The sequence below is a fragment of the Pinus tabuliformis genome, chromosome 2_2, assembly GCF_031772625.1.
Source record: "Pinus tabuliformis cultivar Carrire ecotype Pingquan chromosome 2_2, CPIR1, whole genome shotgun sequence".
Taxonomy (NCBI): domain Eukaryota; kingdom Viridiplantae; phylum Streptophyta; class Pinopsida; order Pinales; family Pinaceae; genus Pinus; species Pinus tabuliformis.
The window spans coordinates 807,588,684-807,605,905 of record NC_142300.1 but is presented as its reverse complement, the minus strand read 5'-3'; the positions used below and the strand labels follow the sequence as shown (position 1 = coordinate 807,605,905).

Sequence of the window (17,222 nt, the reverse complement as noted above, 5' to 3'; positions counted from 1 at the left end):
CCATAAGTGGGTCTGCCCATCCTAACATAGGGTCCAAAACCAAAATTTTTTGGGGTGCTGCCCCAAACCCCATAAAGTGGGGTTATGGGTACGCCTCAAACCCCCTGCGACCCCCCCCCCCCCCCCCCAACTACATAATCGACGCAACGAAGGGGGACTATGTGGGATAGTCATGGAAATAATATAACACAACCCAACACAACACCTCTCCAATATTTGGTACATTCTCTACCTCGGGTACTTGTGCCTCTACTGCTTCGTTTTGAGTTATGTATGCACCTTGTTGTCCCGTATTTTCATTATCAGGACATTCAAAAGATCGGTGACTCGATTTGTTGCATTTGTAACACCGGTAGACAGTCTTTGTGCCTCTTCCTCTACCTCTACCTCTCTAGTAAGGTCTTCCTCCTCTCTTGCTACCTTCTTTCTCTGACTTCCCTTGCTGATTTGAGTTTCCTTCACCATTATTTTGCATGGGAAACTTTCCTCTTCCATTTGTCTGTCCTTTCCATTTGGAAAAACCACATCCTCTTCCAGAGATTTTCTTCCTATCTATCTTTTCTTATGCCTTCAAAGCACACTGGTATGCTTCCTCTATTGCCAGAGAAAGTATGTTGATTTCATCTTGAATATCTAGCCTCAAACCATTAATATACCTTGTTATCTTTTCTGGGCTATCTTCTTTATAGCCAACTCTCAAATTCACCTTGTAAAACTCTTCGGTGTATTCTCTCACTGTCATTATCTTTTGTTTAAGATTTTGAATCTGTTTGTAAAGAGTTAGCTGGTAATCCTTTGGCAAGAACTTACTCTTCATCTTTTCGACCATTCTATCACAGCTCTTGATCAATCGTTTGTCCTTCTTCCTTCTTTCAACCTGTACATTGTCCCGCCATAGTGCAACATGGCCTTTCAATCTTGTCACAGCAAACTTGACTCTCTTATCCTAAAAAATTTCCTCGTACTCAAAATACGTGTCCATCTTACTTATCCAATCTAGTAGATTCTCATCCTTCAAACTTCCATTATAAATGGATATTTTAGGCTTTAGCCTTGAAATTGAGCCCAATACTACTCTCAATAGCTTAATCTCAACAGCTTCTTCAACAAGTGTTTCTCATTCTTCTTCAAGTTCCTCTTCGGCCTCACTAACATCTCCACCTTCAGGATCCCGGTGTCTCCCTACTTCCATGGCTTCTAACCAAATGTGTATTCTGCTTATCTCTTCCAAGACTTATACATTACCCATGGGTCATCCTCTGTGACCTCATGCCCTTCCTACTCACATATTCATCTCTCTATAATATAGAGACCAATAACGTTAAGGCTCTGATACCATAAATTGATGGCCCATAAATTGATGGTTATTATCTCAGCAACTTATAGTGTTGTTACAGGAGGAACAACAATCATTTCTCTCTCAAAAAGCTACATTTTTGTTACAGGAGGAACAAAAAATCATTGTTCTCACAATGAACTACATTGCTGTTACAGGAGGAACAACAAGTCAATTTTTTCGAACCACAGAGTCTACAAAAACACAGTTTAAATATCCCTTCATAACTCCCCAACCAAGTATCTTTTTGAAAAATCAGTCACGAGTTACAAAGTAGACCCCGCTCTGCACAAAACGCAGATTCCAGAATTTCGAATTTCATCTTCTTTTGATCAGAAATTGACCCACAAATTTTATGATGGTTTTCCTTTATGAATCTTCTTTCTTCTGTTGGCTTGATATAGAGTGCTTTGTATTCTTGAATCTATAATGTAAAATAACACTTTCCCATACATAGTCTTGGATGCAAAAGTATTGGATCAAAAGGTTAGCTGAAATATGACTCTCCACTTTCTCATTTAAATGTAAATAATAGAGAAAATACAGTGGAGGAATTCCTCATTCAACACAACAATTTAAAGACCAAATGAATTTCAATCTCTAGATATTAATATTATGGTTCACAAACCTCACAAACACATAAAAATAATTGTCTCACACACACTTACATACTTAATTTTCTGGTACAAAAAGCGAGTGGTCTAAGAAATGTTGTTCAGTTAACTTCAATCTCACACCAAAAATTCTAGCAGTGAAAAATGTTCCTCCTCCCTCTCCAGAAACAAAAAACAATTGTCCAAGAAATGAGTTTGTGGATGTGATCCAATTTCCCTTACCCCTAATTACCTACTAGCTATAAAATCATTTCTTTTAACTAGATATTCATAACAATCTTAACTAAATATCAAAAACTTTTCACAAATAAACTTTAAATGTTATATACTTGACATGTGATCAATCCATCACATTGCTAGGCTCTTGTTCCAACTTTAATAACTTATCATTTTTATGTTCTCAGCCTAATGCACCTGCATCACTTTGCAAAATTCCCCCACCCCCCCCTCCACCTACAGTCATCTATCGATGAGCCATTAAATTCAAATTTGAGGATTTTGTGAGAAGAGTAAGTATGTTTAAATATTCTTGAATTACTCACATTAAAGATTTTGATTGTTTTTTTTAACTAACAAATGTGGCTAATTATCAAAACATAGACAATGCATTTTATTCAAAAACAAATTTGAAGATTACATCCATTGTTAATCTTAGAAAGAGACGTTGTTAACATTCATTCAAAGAATATCAACTATTGTGGATAAGGGGAAAATAGGTCAATTGATATAAAAAGATAAAAGCCTAAGGATTTAACATTCATGCATCAATATCTACTTTAATTTTCTCAGTTTCAAAAACTTTTTGGTGAACATTTCAAAAGTTTCAATGCATTATATGGAAAAAACAAAACTATTATATGATCTAGGAGGATCCTCAAAATGCTCAAAGTTCAAAGGGCTGAGATGTTCCCATAAATAGTGCTAAGATGGTGCTCATCATGTTGAATCCAGCAGTATCTTCAGTTTTGCAATTGGCCTCCATATGAAGGAGAAACTGCTAATTGAAGTTTATGGCGAACAAGTGAAAATGGGCCCTTGCTCGCTAAGTGGAGTTCACACAATTTGAAACATGGTAGTGGTCAAGTCAACGTAGTCAAAGTCTAGTTTGGGTGCATATATTCAGGCTACATGGTGGACACATTTTGGCATTAAGTTGATACCTAACACAAGGATTGATTTGATATATGTTGCAAAACCTATAGCATAACCATGTTCAATGGTGCATATTCATACTCGTTATAAGTTACAAGGAGGGAGCATAAAAGAAATCAAACCGTATGGTTTAAAACATATGATATGGTGTAATAAAGTCAAAAAATATGGTTTAAAAACCATATATCCATATGTCACGGTGAATAGAAGTTGGAGTAGAGATTTAAAAAGTTTGAACCATATGTAACATCTAACTTTGGATAATTGAAATTAAACCTTGTACATTTCATATGCCATAGGTCATAAACCGTAGACCGAGAATGCTGCACACATGCCACGGTTTCAGAGACCTTAACCATTGGCACTTGGTTATTGTGACTGCTAGATATATCAACAGTGCGGGTAAGTGTTAATATGTGGCAGGAAGGTGGAAGTCTAGCAGTGTGGCAAGATTATGTGGCACGGAACTTGAACATTGTCGAATTTTGTTACATTATATACCAGTATCTGATATGCCATGTATTAACTACAAGCGCCAAATTAAAACCTTAAGTTATAACTATACTCCAAGGTGTCGGGATATGGAAATTCGGCTTAATGTTTGTATACCATGTATATGGTATTGTTACATTATTAAGCACAAATGCACCAATACCTTATGTATCTACCTTTGTGTTATATGTAAAAATTCTATTGTACAGTGTAATGCTTGTTCAACCTAAACCAAAACCATATGCCATGTATAACTTGAGAGGTCTAAGGGTTTGACCCTGGAAATTGCCTGAGGTTTTATAAAAGGATTGCCACTAAACCATTGCAGGGGAGTTGTATAGTGGAGTTCAAAAACTAGTTTTGTTTATGCCTACAAATGCTCTTTTGAGCATAGATTGGCCATCCATGGGCCTTTTTTAGAACGAAGAGTGGTGTTGGAGAGCAAAGGTCAAGGCCTTATTTTTGACAGTATCCAACAATGCCTATGTACACATTGCAGATTATTGAAATTTCATGTGAGCATCTTTTGAGCATTCCTAATATAATGGTCTCCCACTGGAAGCGGACCAGAGACATAGTACAAGAGGGATGAGCTATGCCAACAATGTTTTTTGTGTTTGCATCTTTATTTGTTGTTCTTCATTGTTATTTTCATTTCTCAAAGTTTATGTCTAAGGAATATTAACAAAATAATTTTCCTCATTCACTCACATAAATGCAACCTTAGTTAATGCTGGTGAAATTGTGCAAATAATCGATCCTATAGATTTCAGATCATATTTTTCTATCATAGCAAGCTTGATCATGTTTAAGTAGGATATTTGGCAATGTGAATGTTGGCTAGATCCAAGTCACAACTGGGATAAGGGAAACTTCAAGAGTTAAATCCATATATTGGAAAGAAGAAAGTATCACAAAATATGGCAGGTTTAAATGAAGGAGAAGCTCCTGAGACAAAGAGTGAGGAACAATTTTAGCAGATGTTCCTTAATATGCAAAGGATGATTGCATAACTTTATGAATACAAGAATACTAGAGATGCAACTTCATATTCTAAAGGAACAAAAGTGAAAAAAGGCAAGGAACAAGATGATGGTACTAAACCTCCTTCTCCTCCATCTTCATCTTCTTCTTCTTCATCTTCTGATCATTCAAGTTCAGATTCTCATTTTGAATCAAAGAAGAAACATAAGAAATCTCCTTTTCTAAAGCTTGATGTTAAGTTTGAACTGCCCATATATGATGGTGAAATGAATCCTCAAAAGTTAGATAACTGGATTAAACAACTTGAAGTGTATTGTAGAATTCAGAATATTTTTGATGATTCTATGAAAATTTAGTTAGCTACACTTAGAATGGGGTGTAAAACCTTGATTTGGTGGGAGAGTAAAACCCAATCAGATTTAAAGCATAAAGGTAAAATCATTTCCTCGTGGTATAAGTTTATTAAAGCCCTTAGAAGTTAGTTCTATCCTTTAGGATATATGCAACAAGTTGTAATAGATTGGCAGCATTTTAGGCAAGGTAAAGGATAGAGTGTGCAAGAGTTTACATAGGAATTCAGGAAACATGGTTTAGCACTTAACATTCCATTAAACATGTAGGAAACTTTGCTAAAGTATATTGGAAGTTTGAATTCTTATTTGCAACATACATTGTTTATGTTTAATCTAATTAACTTTGATGAAGTGTGTGTATAAGCCATTCGTATTGAATAAGGTGGCAGACCTTTACAGTTTTCAAAGAAACCATTCAAGGATTGAGAAAACAAAGACTCCAAAGACAACAAAGGGAAGAGAAAATCAAAAGGGTAGAAATATAAAACAACTGAGGAAGAAGGAGAAAGGCCTACCTATACCCATTTTCGTAGGGTTGGACATGATGAGTCCAAGTGTTGGAAGCTTCATCCAGAACTTAAGTCAAACAAGTTCCTTAAGAAGAAGTGTGAGAAGAAACCTAATGTTGTAATCCAACAAGACTTGGTATCTGATTCTAGTGATGAACAGAAGATAAATGCTATGGGTCTGAGAGGTAATCCTTCTAAATCTATCTCTAGTTCTACTTGTTCTACATCCTCTTCAAAATCCAATGATCTTATTGAAGAAAATAAGAGAGTTGAATTGTTTCATATCAGGATTATCTCCAAGCACACTAAGATAGATACATTATTCGATAGTGGATCATAGGAGAACTTAATATACGAGTAACTAGTAAGGAAATTGGAATTGGAAACTAAAAATCATCCAAAACCTTATCCTTTAGGATGGTTGAAAGAAAACACTCGGATGCATGTCACAAAATAGTGTCGATTAAAGTTTGCAATTACAGCTAATTTTGTTGATGAAGTTGAACTAGATGTGATTCCTCTCGATATATGTGGATTTGTGTTGGGTAGTCCGTATATTTATGATAAACATGTCATTTTTCATAGAAGGGAGAATAAGTATGATATCTTTAAAGATGGAACTGAATACCAAGGCACACAGAAGTAAGACAAACTTGGGTTTAATTAATTCTAGTCATTTGAAAACGTTAATAAATTCAAGTAAAAGTTATATTCTCATGATTGTTAAAGAAAAACATAAGGATAATTATGATGCTTTCCGAGGGTGTGATTCTTAGTTTAAGGAAAAATTGGCTGAAATAGTAGATTCTTATAAAGAATTGTGTAAAGAACCAAAAATTATGCCTCCAAAAAAAGAAATACAAAATGAGATTCAATTACAATCTCATGCTCCCCTTCTGAATATTGGCATGTATCGTATGTCGGTCATAGAAAATGAAGAAATTAATAAACAAATTTAGGAATTGCTTGATAAAGGATTTATTTGACCCAATTCTTCTCCATGTGGACCACCAATAATTTTAGTGCCTAAGAAATACGAGATGTGGAGAGTGTTTGTTGAGTTTAGAGCTTTAAATAAAATCACCATAAGAATAGGTATCGTCTTCTAAGAATAGATGATTTTCTTGATCAGTTAAGGAATGTTGTTTACTTTACAAAATTTGATTTAATAAGTGGTTATCATCAGATTTGTATTGCAGAGAATGATATATGGACAATCACATTTAAGACTAGACGGGGGCTTTATGAATGGTTGGTTACATCGTTTGATTTATACAATTCTCCAACAACTTTCATGAAAATGATGAATGATGTGTTTCTTCCTTTTCTTGATAAGTTTATCATATTCTATCTAGATAATATTCTTATTTTCAGTTCAAGTTGGGAAGTTAGGAGTTTCATGGGTGTAGTTCAGTATTGGAGGAACTTTGTTTCTCATTTATCTTTTATTGCATTACCACTTCATGCTTTAACAAGTTTTAAAGTCTCCTTTCAGTGGGGAGGAAAACAACAAAAAAAAAATTGATACTTTGAAGCCAAAAATTGTTACAGCGCCAATCTTAGCTTTACGAGACCTTCAACATCCATTTAAAATAGAAACTGATGCTAGTAAATATGCAATGGGTGTAGTTTTATTGTGGAAAGGAAAAAATATTTGTTTTCATTCCAAAGCAGTTTCTAAAGCAGTTGCAAATTATCCAACTTATGATAAAGAATTATATGCATTAATGGAAAGTGTTACAAAATGGAAGCATTATTTAATGGGCAAAGAAACAATGATTCATACAGATCATCAACCACTTCAATACCTTCAATCTCAAACTAAGTTGTTATAGTCTCAACATTATAGATGGATGGGTTTTTTCCAGCAGTTACACTTAGTAATCAAGTATAATAAAGGTACCACAAACAAAGTAGTCCATATGTTGTCAACATCTTGTTTGAATGATTTAATAATTTTGCAAAATAATTCTTTAGCACATGACATTTATATAGAACAATATGTTGCAGGTATTGTTTTCAATGATGTTTGTGAATCACTAACTTGTGGTGCTCAGGTGGAAGAAGTGAATTACCATGTTCATGACAGGTTATTGTACCATTTTAGCAAGTTGTGCATACCACAGGGAGAAAGAGTGCATGTGATCAGGGAAGCACATTCTTCTTGTGTTTCAGGTCATTTTGGTGTAGGCAAGACAGTGGCATAGCTACAAAGTTTTTTCTATTTGCCTCAGATGAATGAAATAGTTCACGAGCTCAAAATGCACCATGACAAGAATTGAGTGGATCATCACTTTCAGTTTGGTGATCAAGTATGGCTTTACATCAGTAGAGAAAGGAAGAAAGGTGAAGGTAACAGGAAGGTTTACACTTCTAGGCATGGAGATGCCAGCTATCGCCGAGTGAGACTCAAAGGCATGAATGCCAGCAAAGAAAGGTGGATGGAGATAAAAAAGGTGAGGTAGTGGTACCCTCACCTTCACCATTATCTCAACTAGAACTATAGCATTAAGAAAAGGATTATACGAGGTTGGAAAGCTTATTGTGAGCTTGAAAATAATTGTAAGTCGGTTGATATTAAGGTTTGGAGTAGAAAAAAAGTTCTGCTTCAAGATGATCATCACCCCTATTATTTTATATAGGTGTGACGTTTGGGGTTACAGTTTATCTAAAGAATCATGGATAAATATTGAGATGATTCAAAAACAATTTATAACCTACTACATCAAGATTAAAGGAAATAGTCCCTACCCTATTCTCTTGATTGAAGCTAACCTCTCCCCCATTGAAAACATAGCTATGTTTAGGTATGTGGTGTACAAGAAGATGTTGTGGAACATGAAAGCCAAGAGGCTCCCTAAAATTTGTTCTAACTCTAGTCAAAACTCCTAGCTCTGACTCAGTCGAAGATGGCATTAGGATGCCCAGTCCTAGTTGAACCATTGGGGGATTGGTGTTACCTTTGGCTTCATTTCTATCCTGCTCAATTTCATCCCAAGGAAACTTACATGTCGATGCTTCATGTCCATCTCTATTGAAACGTATGCAATGAAGATCAAACTTTTCTCCTTAGAACAGTTTGCCTCCCCTACCTCTAAAATTCCTTCTTCCTCTTCCTCTTCAACCATCTCTTCCCTTAGAAGAATCTTGTGTAGGATTATTCTCTCTATGTGCAAGACACACAACTTCTTCAAAATACTGAGGAGTTGTCTTCTTCCAAAAATCTTTCTCTCTCTTAGCAAACTTCTTCTCAAGGGAGTCAAAGGTAATCTCCTTGAGGTTTCCACTTGCTTGCCATGAATCAAGATAATTTAAACAAGTGGGATATAGTGCCTTGACATAAGCTATGAGAGGAATGTCTATTTGAAAACCAATGGCTTTTATCTCATGAATAATGGATCTTACTTATGATGCTAAAGCAAAAGGGTCATCATTTTTCAGTTCAAGACTAAAAAATTTAATCATCAATTAGTCAACTTCATGTTGAGGGTGTGAGTCATACAATTCCTTCAACTTTTGTAAGGCTTCAAAAGCATTTTTAAAAGGTGAAATATGGCGACTCGACTCTTCATTTATAGATGCTATAATCATGGCATAGGCCTTGCTCTTCTTATTTTCCTAGATGACAATCTCCTTATCTGATTTGCGCTTTGCAGGTTAATTATCTCCTTCTCCTACATAGACTCCTTTTCACAACTCATTAAAAATGAGAGTGTGTTTGATCTTCCCTGACCATTTAGGATAATTCTCTTTTCCTGAGAGAACTACTCCAACAATAGATATCAATGAATGCATTTAAAATCTGTATAACGTGTAAATAAAATGCACTCTCTTAGCAATATACTATAAAAAAATTGCACTTTTGGTGGAAAAAAGATGCAGTTCAGGTGGAAAACTCTATTTCACATTGGAAAAAAAAATGAGGAATGATATATCAGAGTTAATATTGGGGGAGGGATTATATGGGGGAGGTGTTGTATGGTGGAGGTGATATATGAGGGAGGTGGTATATGGCAGAGTTATATAACAAAGGTGTTATATATTATAACCATCGAGCCAACACAAGATAATACACATAATACCATTGAACATATTACCATCAACCATAATGATTGGAGATATGACTGGGCCAGAAGTTGTATGATGGTATAATGGTATAGCGGTATATGGGGAGGTGATAGCAGTGAAAACCAGGGAGGTTTTACCAGTGGATTCAACGTATGCAACATAATGATATGGTGGTATATCTCTTGTTGCACCACGAGGTATACTAGCAAAAACGAAGTCGAATCGGTGGTGTGGGAGTATGACTGAAGTCCAGTGAACTGTCGTGGAGATAGGAGCAATGTTCTTGCAAAGGAGAGAGAGGAAGACTGATTCGTTGACAACATATGGTGGTTTTAGCATTATATGTTACAGCGAAGGCCGTAAGGTGGTATAGTGTATGCGATATATGATATGGTGGTATGATGGTTGATACCAGCTTCAATGGAGGGATTCAATGTAAGGAGATCACAACAAGATTCAATGTGCACTACCAGATTGAGGTGATACCATTCAACATACCATGGCGCTAATTCCAGGCAACACAGGTGATATATTAAGTGAGATTCAAGGGTAGGTGTATAGTGGTATGTGTTCTTACATCGAAGTCAATGCCATTCAACATATTATGGGTAGCGATGCCATTAAACGTGGACAATGTGGACAACATGGATGTGATACCATCATATAAAACGATATACTACAACAGAGATATACGTTATAACTGGGAGTATAATACCATTCACACAAAGGGGATGGAGGAGGTAAACCACAGTGATAGAAATGCCATGAATTTCCACACTCACCACTCCACAACAACTTCGTTCAATGCAGGATAACACCTCCAGGAATCACACCTCTTACACCCTCACGTGTTCAACATCTCAAGGAAGCAACTCGACTATTCAATAGTAGGAATAGAATGCACAAAATCTGGGAGGGATATGTCAATCTGCAGAAATGAAGAACAGGGGCAAGAAAGAGCTACGAGGATAGGAAGGAAGCCAAAATTAGTGGTTGGGACCTGTGCTATGATACCATGTGAGGCTAGGAGGTAACTCCTCAAATGAATTGTGTTTTCCCATTAAGGTTGATCATAGATATATACATGGAGGGAGAGACTCTTGGGCTTCATTTCTGAGTGTCTCTTCATATTCCTATTATCCTTATTTTCTACTTACACTATTTTACATATATTGACCCAATCCCAATGATTAGGTGTCAATATTAATAAATGAAAAATATATGTAAATATTATTAAAGAGCTTGTCAAAGGGGAACAAAAAGGGGAGGGGGAAGTGGACCATAAACAAAACGAAAAGAGTAGAGAGATGATTGAAAATAAGAATAATGAAACCAGGAGAAAGGAGGGAAAGAAAATGGTAAGGGAGGATAAAACAGTAAAGAAATTGAAAAAACGTAGGGGGTGGGGATTGATGAAGGGGGATTAGAGAAGATTATAGAGTAAGTTGATGGATTATTGGTTTCCATGAGTGACTAAGTTTATAGCCATCTTCCTCGTTGAATTTATAGGGTTTATTTTAGATCTCTAATGCTACCCTAATGATTCAATTATTATGAAAGGGATTAAAGCAATGACTCGAGCTTGGTCAAAACAAATAAGGTGCTTGGCATTGAAGGTGTGCTTAATGATGGCTGATTTGGCCACTCGACGATTGTTGTTATCTGCAATGTGATCCGTAAGACAAGTTGTGATGAGTGGGTCTATTTGGCCAATGTAAGACTTTCTGCATGAATAAGAAATTTGGTAGACATCCGATCCTTTCATGGGATCACACTTATATTTGGCTAATTGGAATAGTGGTCTGAGCTTTTTAGGGGGTCTGAATATGGTCTTAATGTTCTTCTTAGCCAACACCTTGGCGATGTACTAGCGGTATCTTTTATGTAAAGGAGAGTGATCTAGCCCGTGGGAGGGAAGGGATTAAAGAAGTTTGATTTGGGGTGAGAGGCTGCTTTATAAATTTGAGAGGTAGAGTAGCCATTAGCCTTGAAGGCTTGGATCATGTGGGCTTTTTCGAAAGGAAGGAACTACAGAGAAAATATTTTAAAGGCTTGGGAGATATGAACATCTATGGAAATCTCCACTCTAAAACAAATAAGTTTTAGTTAAAACATTTTATTTATGTGTTACTCGGAAACAATATAGATCTATGTTTACTAGAAATCTAGCAAGATCCAAAAAGAAACAATTATGTCTAAGTACAAAAATTTTCTTAAATTTTACACTCAAAACAAAAGTTTGCATACTTCTATGTGCTTCATAAATCTAGAATTAAGAGAAAATTATAATAGTTATTTAAAATGTAATATATTTTATATTAAAATATCCATCTTATAAACATATAGTTTTGAAAATACTTTTAAATATAATTGTATTTTATAAATCAAAATATCCTTTTTCAATAAAAAATAATAAATCTAAATTATTCACTTAATATATATATTAAATTACCTAACTAATTTTGATATTATTTCCTTCCGCAATTAAATTCTATAAATTAGTAATTAATTAAACCGCCGCCGCCCCCCACGCCGCGGCCTCCGCCTAATTAATTAAAATGAAATAAAATATATCAACTTGACAAAGCATTCAACTTAACAAGGCATTCGTAAAACCAAACCACCATCATCATGACCATTAATTAATTAAAATGAAATAAAATATCTCAACTTAACAAAGGATTCGTAAAACCAAACCATTAATTTAAGCCCCACTGATTTTAATAAAGAGCAATCCTGTTTTACTATCTTTAGTCGAACATTCTGTTGACGATTCTCAGATCCACTACTATGAAAGGAAAATATCACATCAATATGAACACAGAGTTATCGGTCTATATTTAAAATTGATTCACAGAATTCCGAGGCATCTGAATTATTTTTCTTTCACCTATGAGTCTTCCGAATAAATATTATTTTTATAATTTAGTTTAGACCTTGAATAAAATATAAAAGAGACGGTGGTCCCAAACTTGTCCCTGTTCATGTCGCTCCATGTTTTATACTGTGTGTTATAAAAGAGACGGTGGTCCCAAACTTGTGCTCCATTATTATGTGTTATACTGTGTGTTCCAAAACGGTTATACTTTGTGCTCCATTATTATGTGTTATACTGTTAATTCTTTACGGTTAAATCAACTTTATGAAACCCAAGATGTATCTAGAAATTTTTCGATTTGATGGTAGTCAGTAGATGAAGAATACGTTTGGCCACATTATTTTATGCATTCATATTAAAAAATTAGACAACTCTCTCGTATGCTTCCTATAAAGGGGACCATGCCAATCCCATGTCAATTGCATTTTCTGTTGATCTTTTGGAGAGAAAATGGAAGGGAGCATAGAGTATGCTGCAGCTGTAACAACAATAATAGCTATGATGCTGTCGCTGGTAACAGCCTTGCTGCTGGGGCTTTTTTTCAGAAAGAAATGGAGGAATTGCGACGTGTACCCACCTGGTGCTGCAACAATGGTGGATCATATCCTCAATTTTAAACGCATACATGACTTTTTCTACGATCGGCACCAACGCTTCAAAACTTTCCGAATAGCTTATCCTACGTTTAGCATGGTGTGTACCACCGATCCTGCAGATGTAGAGCACATGCTCAAAACTAATTTTGCGAACTACATCAAGGTCAGTTCATTAGCTTATACTATATTACTTCAAACATTTTATGTATTTACTATTGTGATATTTTTGTTGGAGATTTTTGGATTAGAACTGTGCAATATTTATATTTGGTCTATCTTTTGGTCTGTGAAGATAGAGTTTCCATCTTAAAACATTGTATTGATGACAAATATTATACATTTCTAATCCAAAAATCACCCACCACAAAATGAATAAAGGTGAAAATCTCCATTCATTTATATTACCAAATTGTTTTGAGAAATTCACAGGGAGATTTCATCCACGAAGTTATGGAAGACCTTCTTGGGGATGGCATTTTTAACGTTGATGGAGTGGAGTGGCGGAAACAGCGAAAATTGTCTAGTTTGGAATTCTCCACAAAACAATTGAGGGATTATAGCAGTGTTGTTTTCCGGCAGAATGCATTGAAACTTTCCAAAATTTTACTCGAAGTCTATCAAACTAAGCAAAGCACTGTAGAAATGCAGGCATGCATGTTAAATCTTTTGGTTTTCAGAGTTTATATGTAGATTTAACTGTTTTTGACTTTCTCATCGTTCGGTTTCAGAGTTTATACCTAGATTTAACGGTTTTCCACTTACTCACACTTGGTTATTTTTTGTGAATGAATGTTAACAGCGTCTATTTCTGAGATCAACCATGGATGGAATCTCCAAGTTCGCTTTTGGACTGGAAGTCAATAGCTTATCCATGGATGAGTCTGGACCGGGGGAAACTTTTTCAAAGGCTTTTGATACTGCAAATGGTTTGCTTTTCGCGCGTCATTTTGACCCTATCTGGAAATTAAAAAGGTACTTCAACGTAGGGTCGGAGGTCATCGTAAAGGAATGCATCAAAATCGTCGATGATTTTGTGTACGACGTTATTCGGAATAGAAGACATGAGATTTCACTGCAAACTATTAATGTAAGGCAACACCCACAACAGACTCCGTATTTAGTTTTGAAAACTTTTTTAGTCATTTGATGAGTCTGTTGAGGGTTAGGATTAGGGTTAGGGTTAGGGTTAGAAATAAAGAACCAATTAAATTGAATCGGTATTAATTTTCTTTTTCGTCAAACAAACCCTAGATCAGCCGTTTTTTAGTTTTGACCGTTTACTTGTTTCAACCTACAGATGAAACCAGATTTGCTGTCTCGATTTATGGAAGTAACTGACAGTAACCAAGGCGATTACTCTGCGAACGATAAGTATCTACGAGATATTATTATTAACTTCATTATTGCTGGGCGGGATACCACTGCGACTACTCTTTCTTGGTTCTTCCATATGCTTTCGAAGAGTCCAGACGTTGAAAAAAAGATTCTTCGAGAAATCCGTGAGCTGGTCAAGGAGAAAGAACGTGTGCCCCTGGAAGAAACTGTAACTAGGTTTTGTGAAAGTCTAACACATACAGCCTTGGACAAGATGCATTATCTTCATGCAGCTTTATCGGAGGCTTTGCGTCTCTATCCCCCTATTGCACAGGTAAAAGGTTTGGGGTTATATCTTTATTGCACAGTTAATGCTTTGTCGTTATATTTTATTGAAATCAGTATAGCAAATCTCTACCCATCAAATTTTTGAAGGTAAAAATCTCTCTTTCTAGTTAAAAAAACACTTCAAAGAAGTTTATACTCAAATAAATTTATTTTCTAATTAGGATATTTAATTTCTAATTAGGATAAATCTATATTAGTGTTAATTATATATGAATCAATAGAGACTTTCAAATAATTTATATAATTAATGTGTATATTTAAATAAATTATATAAAAAAGTTTGTATTTAAATAGATTTAATTTTTCTCTGAATTTGTTAGATCTATAATTAGGATGGATCTATTCATTCTATATATATATATATATATATATATATATGTGTATATTCAAGTAAATTATCTACATTTATATTGGAGTATTTTAAAAAATATGAAAATTTATATCTTATTCAAATAGTCCAAAATGAAAATATAAGTTATTTTTTAAATTTTTAATTACTTTATCATTTTTACAAAATAATATTAAACTATCTCACTTCACATCAATATCCAAATATTTTATTTCTAACTGAGATTAAAAAGGAAATAAATTTTCCATATCTTTTTTAAACATCTCTTTTACACCTCTTCTACACTAAATTATAATATCAACCAAATAAACCACTTTGCTCAAATTAATTATTGATATTTTATAATATTTATTATAAAATAATACCATTTCACTTCCCTAACAAAGTAACTTTGACCATTTTGCATTTTGGGCGGGATGGAGTGCGGTTGGGTATTGAACATCTTCAACCAAAATAAACATGTCCTCTTTCTTTTTAGTTATTGTGCAGCTCCTTTTTCTAATAAGTTAAGATCAGTCGGATACAGTTCTAATGTTGAACCGAAACGGAACACAGTTCTAATATAGATCTAGTTTCATGACAGACTAGGGATTAAGAGATCCGGATGATATTTCTTCAGGGTTAAGAACTGTAGATGAAAGGATATATTCTGTTTTGTCTCCTCTCTTTGGAGTTTCCGAACTCTGAGCCATTTCCATTTGTTATGATCTGTGAACTTTGTGTTTCTCGATGACAGGGCATTAAATATATTGGTTCCTGTGGTTGTCAAATCAATTTATTTAATTAATTGTATCTTGCAGAACTGGATAGTTTTATGATAATATTTTATTACTACGATAATATAACAAGGAAATTCAAAATGCCTAGCAGAATTTTATATTAATCTTACACAGTTTGGTCCAGAACTCAGGGAAACAAGCAAGCATAGATCCATGTTTGTATAAAAAAAGGTTGCAGTAAAAATTTTTGATTTCTAAGGGCAAGTCATGTATCCTGCTTTCTATTTATATTAGTTTAATCTCAATGGTATACATGATATTCTTATTCTTTTCCATTTTGTTTATATTCTATAGAGATAAAATAATCTGACATATTATCAATTGACACATTTTTTGACAGGATGGAAAGGTTGCAGTTGCTGATGATATCCTTCCAGATGGATACAAAATAAATAAAGGTGATATCCTGGTCTATGTACCTTACTCTATGGGAAGAATGAAATATCTCTGGGGAACTGATGCTGACGAGTTTAGGCCTGAGAGATGGCTCCAGAATGGAGTTTTCCAGCCCGAGTCACCATTCAAATTCACTGCATTTCAAGTAAGCAACCTGAGCCTGATAGTGAAATTTTTTAGATGACCTGAGTGTGATAGTAAATCTTTTGAAAACGATGCCATAAAATTCATGAGGTGTTATCGATTTTATTGCAGGCTGGACCTCGTGTTTGTCTTGGCAAGGATTTTGCATACATGCAGATGAAGATTGTGGCTGCTGCCCTTATTCGTTTCTTCGAATTTGAGGGTATAGAGGGTGAAGAAGTGACATATAGTCCAGCACTCACCCTCCATATGGCTGGGGAAGGGCTCAATCTTCAGTTCAAGCCTAGATTAGACTTTTGAACACAGTTTCACTTTATAAATAATAAGGCAGCTTACAGTGAAACCCTTAACCAGTTTCTCTACTTGAATGCGTCTATAAGCCACAATGTCGAAATCCTCTGAAAGCATTCAATGAAATATGTAGAAAAAGCTTAAACCTCATGATGAAATATTTATAGTATAGTCTTTGAGGATATAAGTTATATAGTATATGTGGTTACTGTCCGTCATGCTTAGTTTCACAACGAAATTTGTTCTTCTATATTTTCACTTTACCGATTGTTTTGTAAAAACACAAAACAGTCAGGGTGAAATACAAATTTGTCGGTTTGTATTTTCGTTTCCCCGATTGCTTTTGTTAAGAAAACAAAATGATCAGGAGTTATACATATATCAGTGAGTAAGAGTTCCTTATTTTTTTAAATGGTTATTCATGGGTTTATTTGTTTTAGTATTTATGGGACAATTGAGAATACTGCCTTGGCATTTAAATTTTTTATAACAGTATAGCGATATAAATTAGATAATTAGCTAATATATGTTTATATGCCTGTGAGTTTAGTTATAGGGTTAAAAACTACATACTATTTACACCGTTCAAAACCCATAGCATGTGGTTATAGCACTCTTA

The 17,222-nt window shown here is 34.7% G+C and overlaps 1 protein-coding gene across 1 annotated transcript; it reads left to right on the top strand.

The window, feature by feature from the left end:
- The first annotated feature begins 12,797 nt into the window (after window positions 1–12,797).
- On the top strand, window positions 12,798–16,983 carry LOC149195418 (cytochrome P450 704C1-like). The gene is made up of 6 exons (XM_089408283.1): window positions 12,798–13,145; window positions 13,412–13,630; window positions 13,782–14,069; window positions 14,280–14,630; window positions 16,113–16,313; window positions 16,424–16,983. Exons 1-6 carry the CDS (start codon window positions 12,837–12,839, stop codon window positions 16,610–16,612), a joined length of 1,557 nt encoding a protein of 518 aa, XP_089264409.1. The 5' UTR covers window positions 12,798–12,836; the 3' UTR covers window positions 16,613–16,983.
- Window positions 16,984–17,222: the final 239 nt, after the last annotated feature.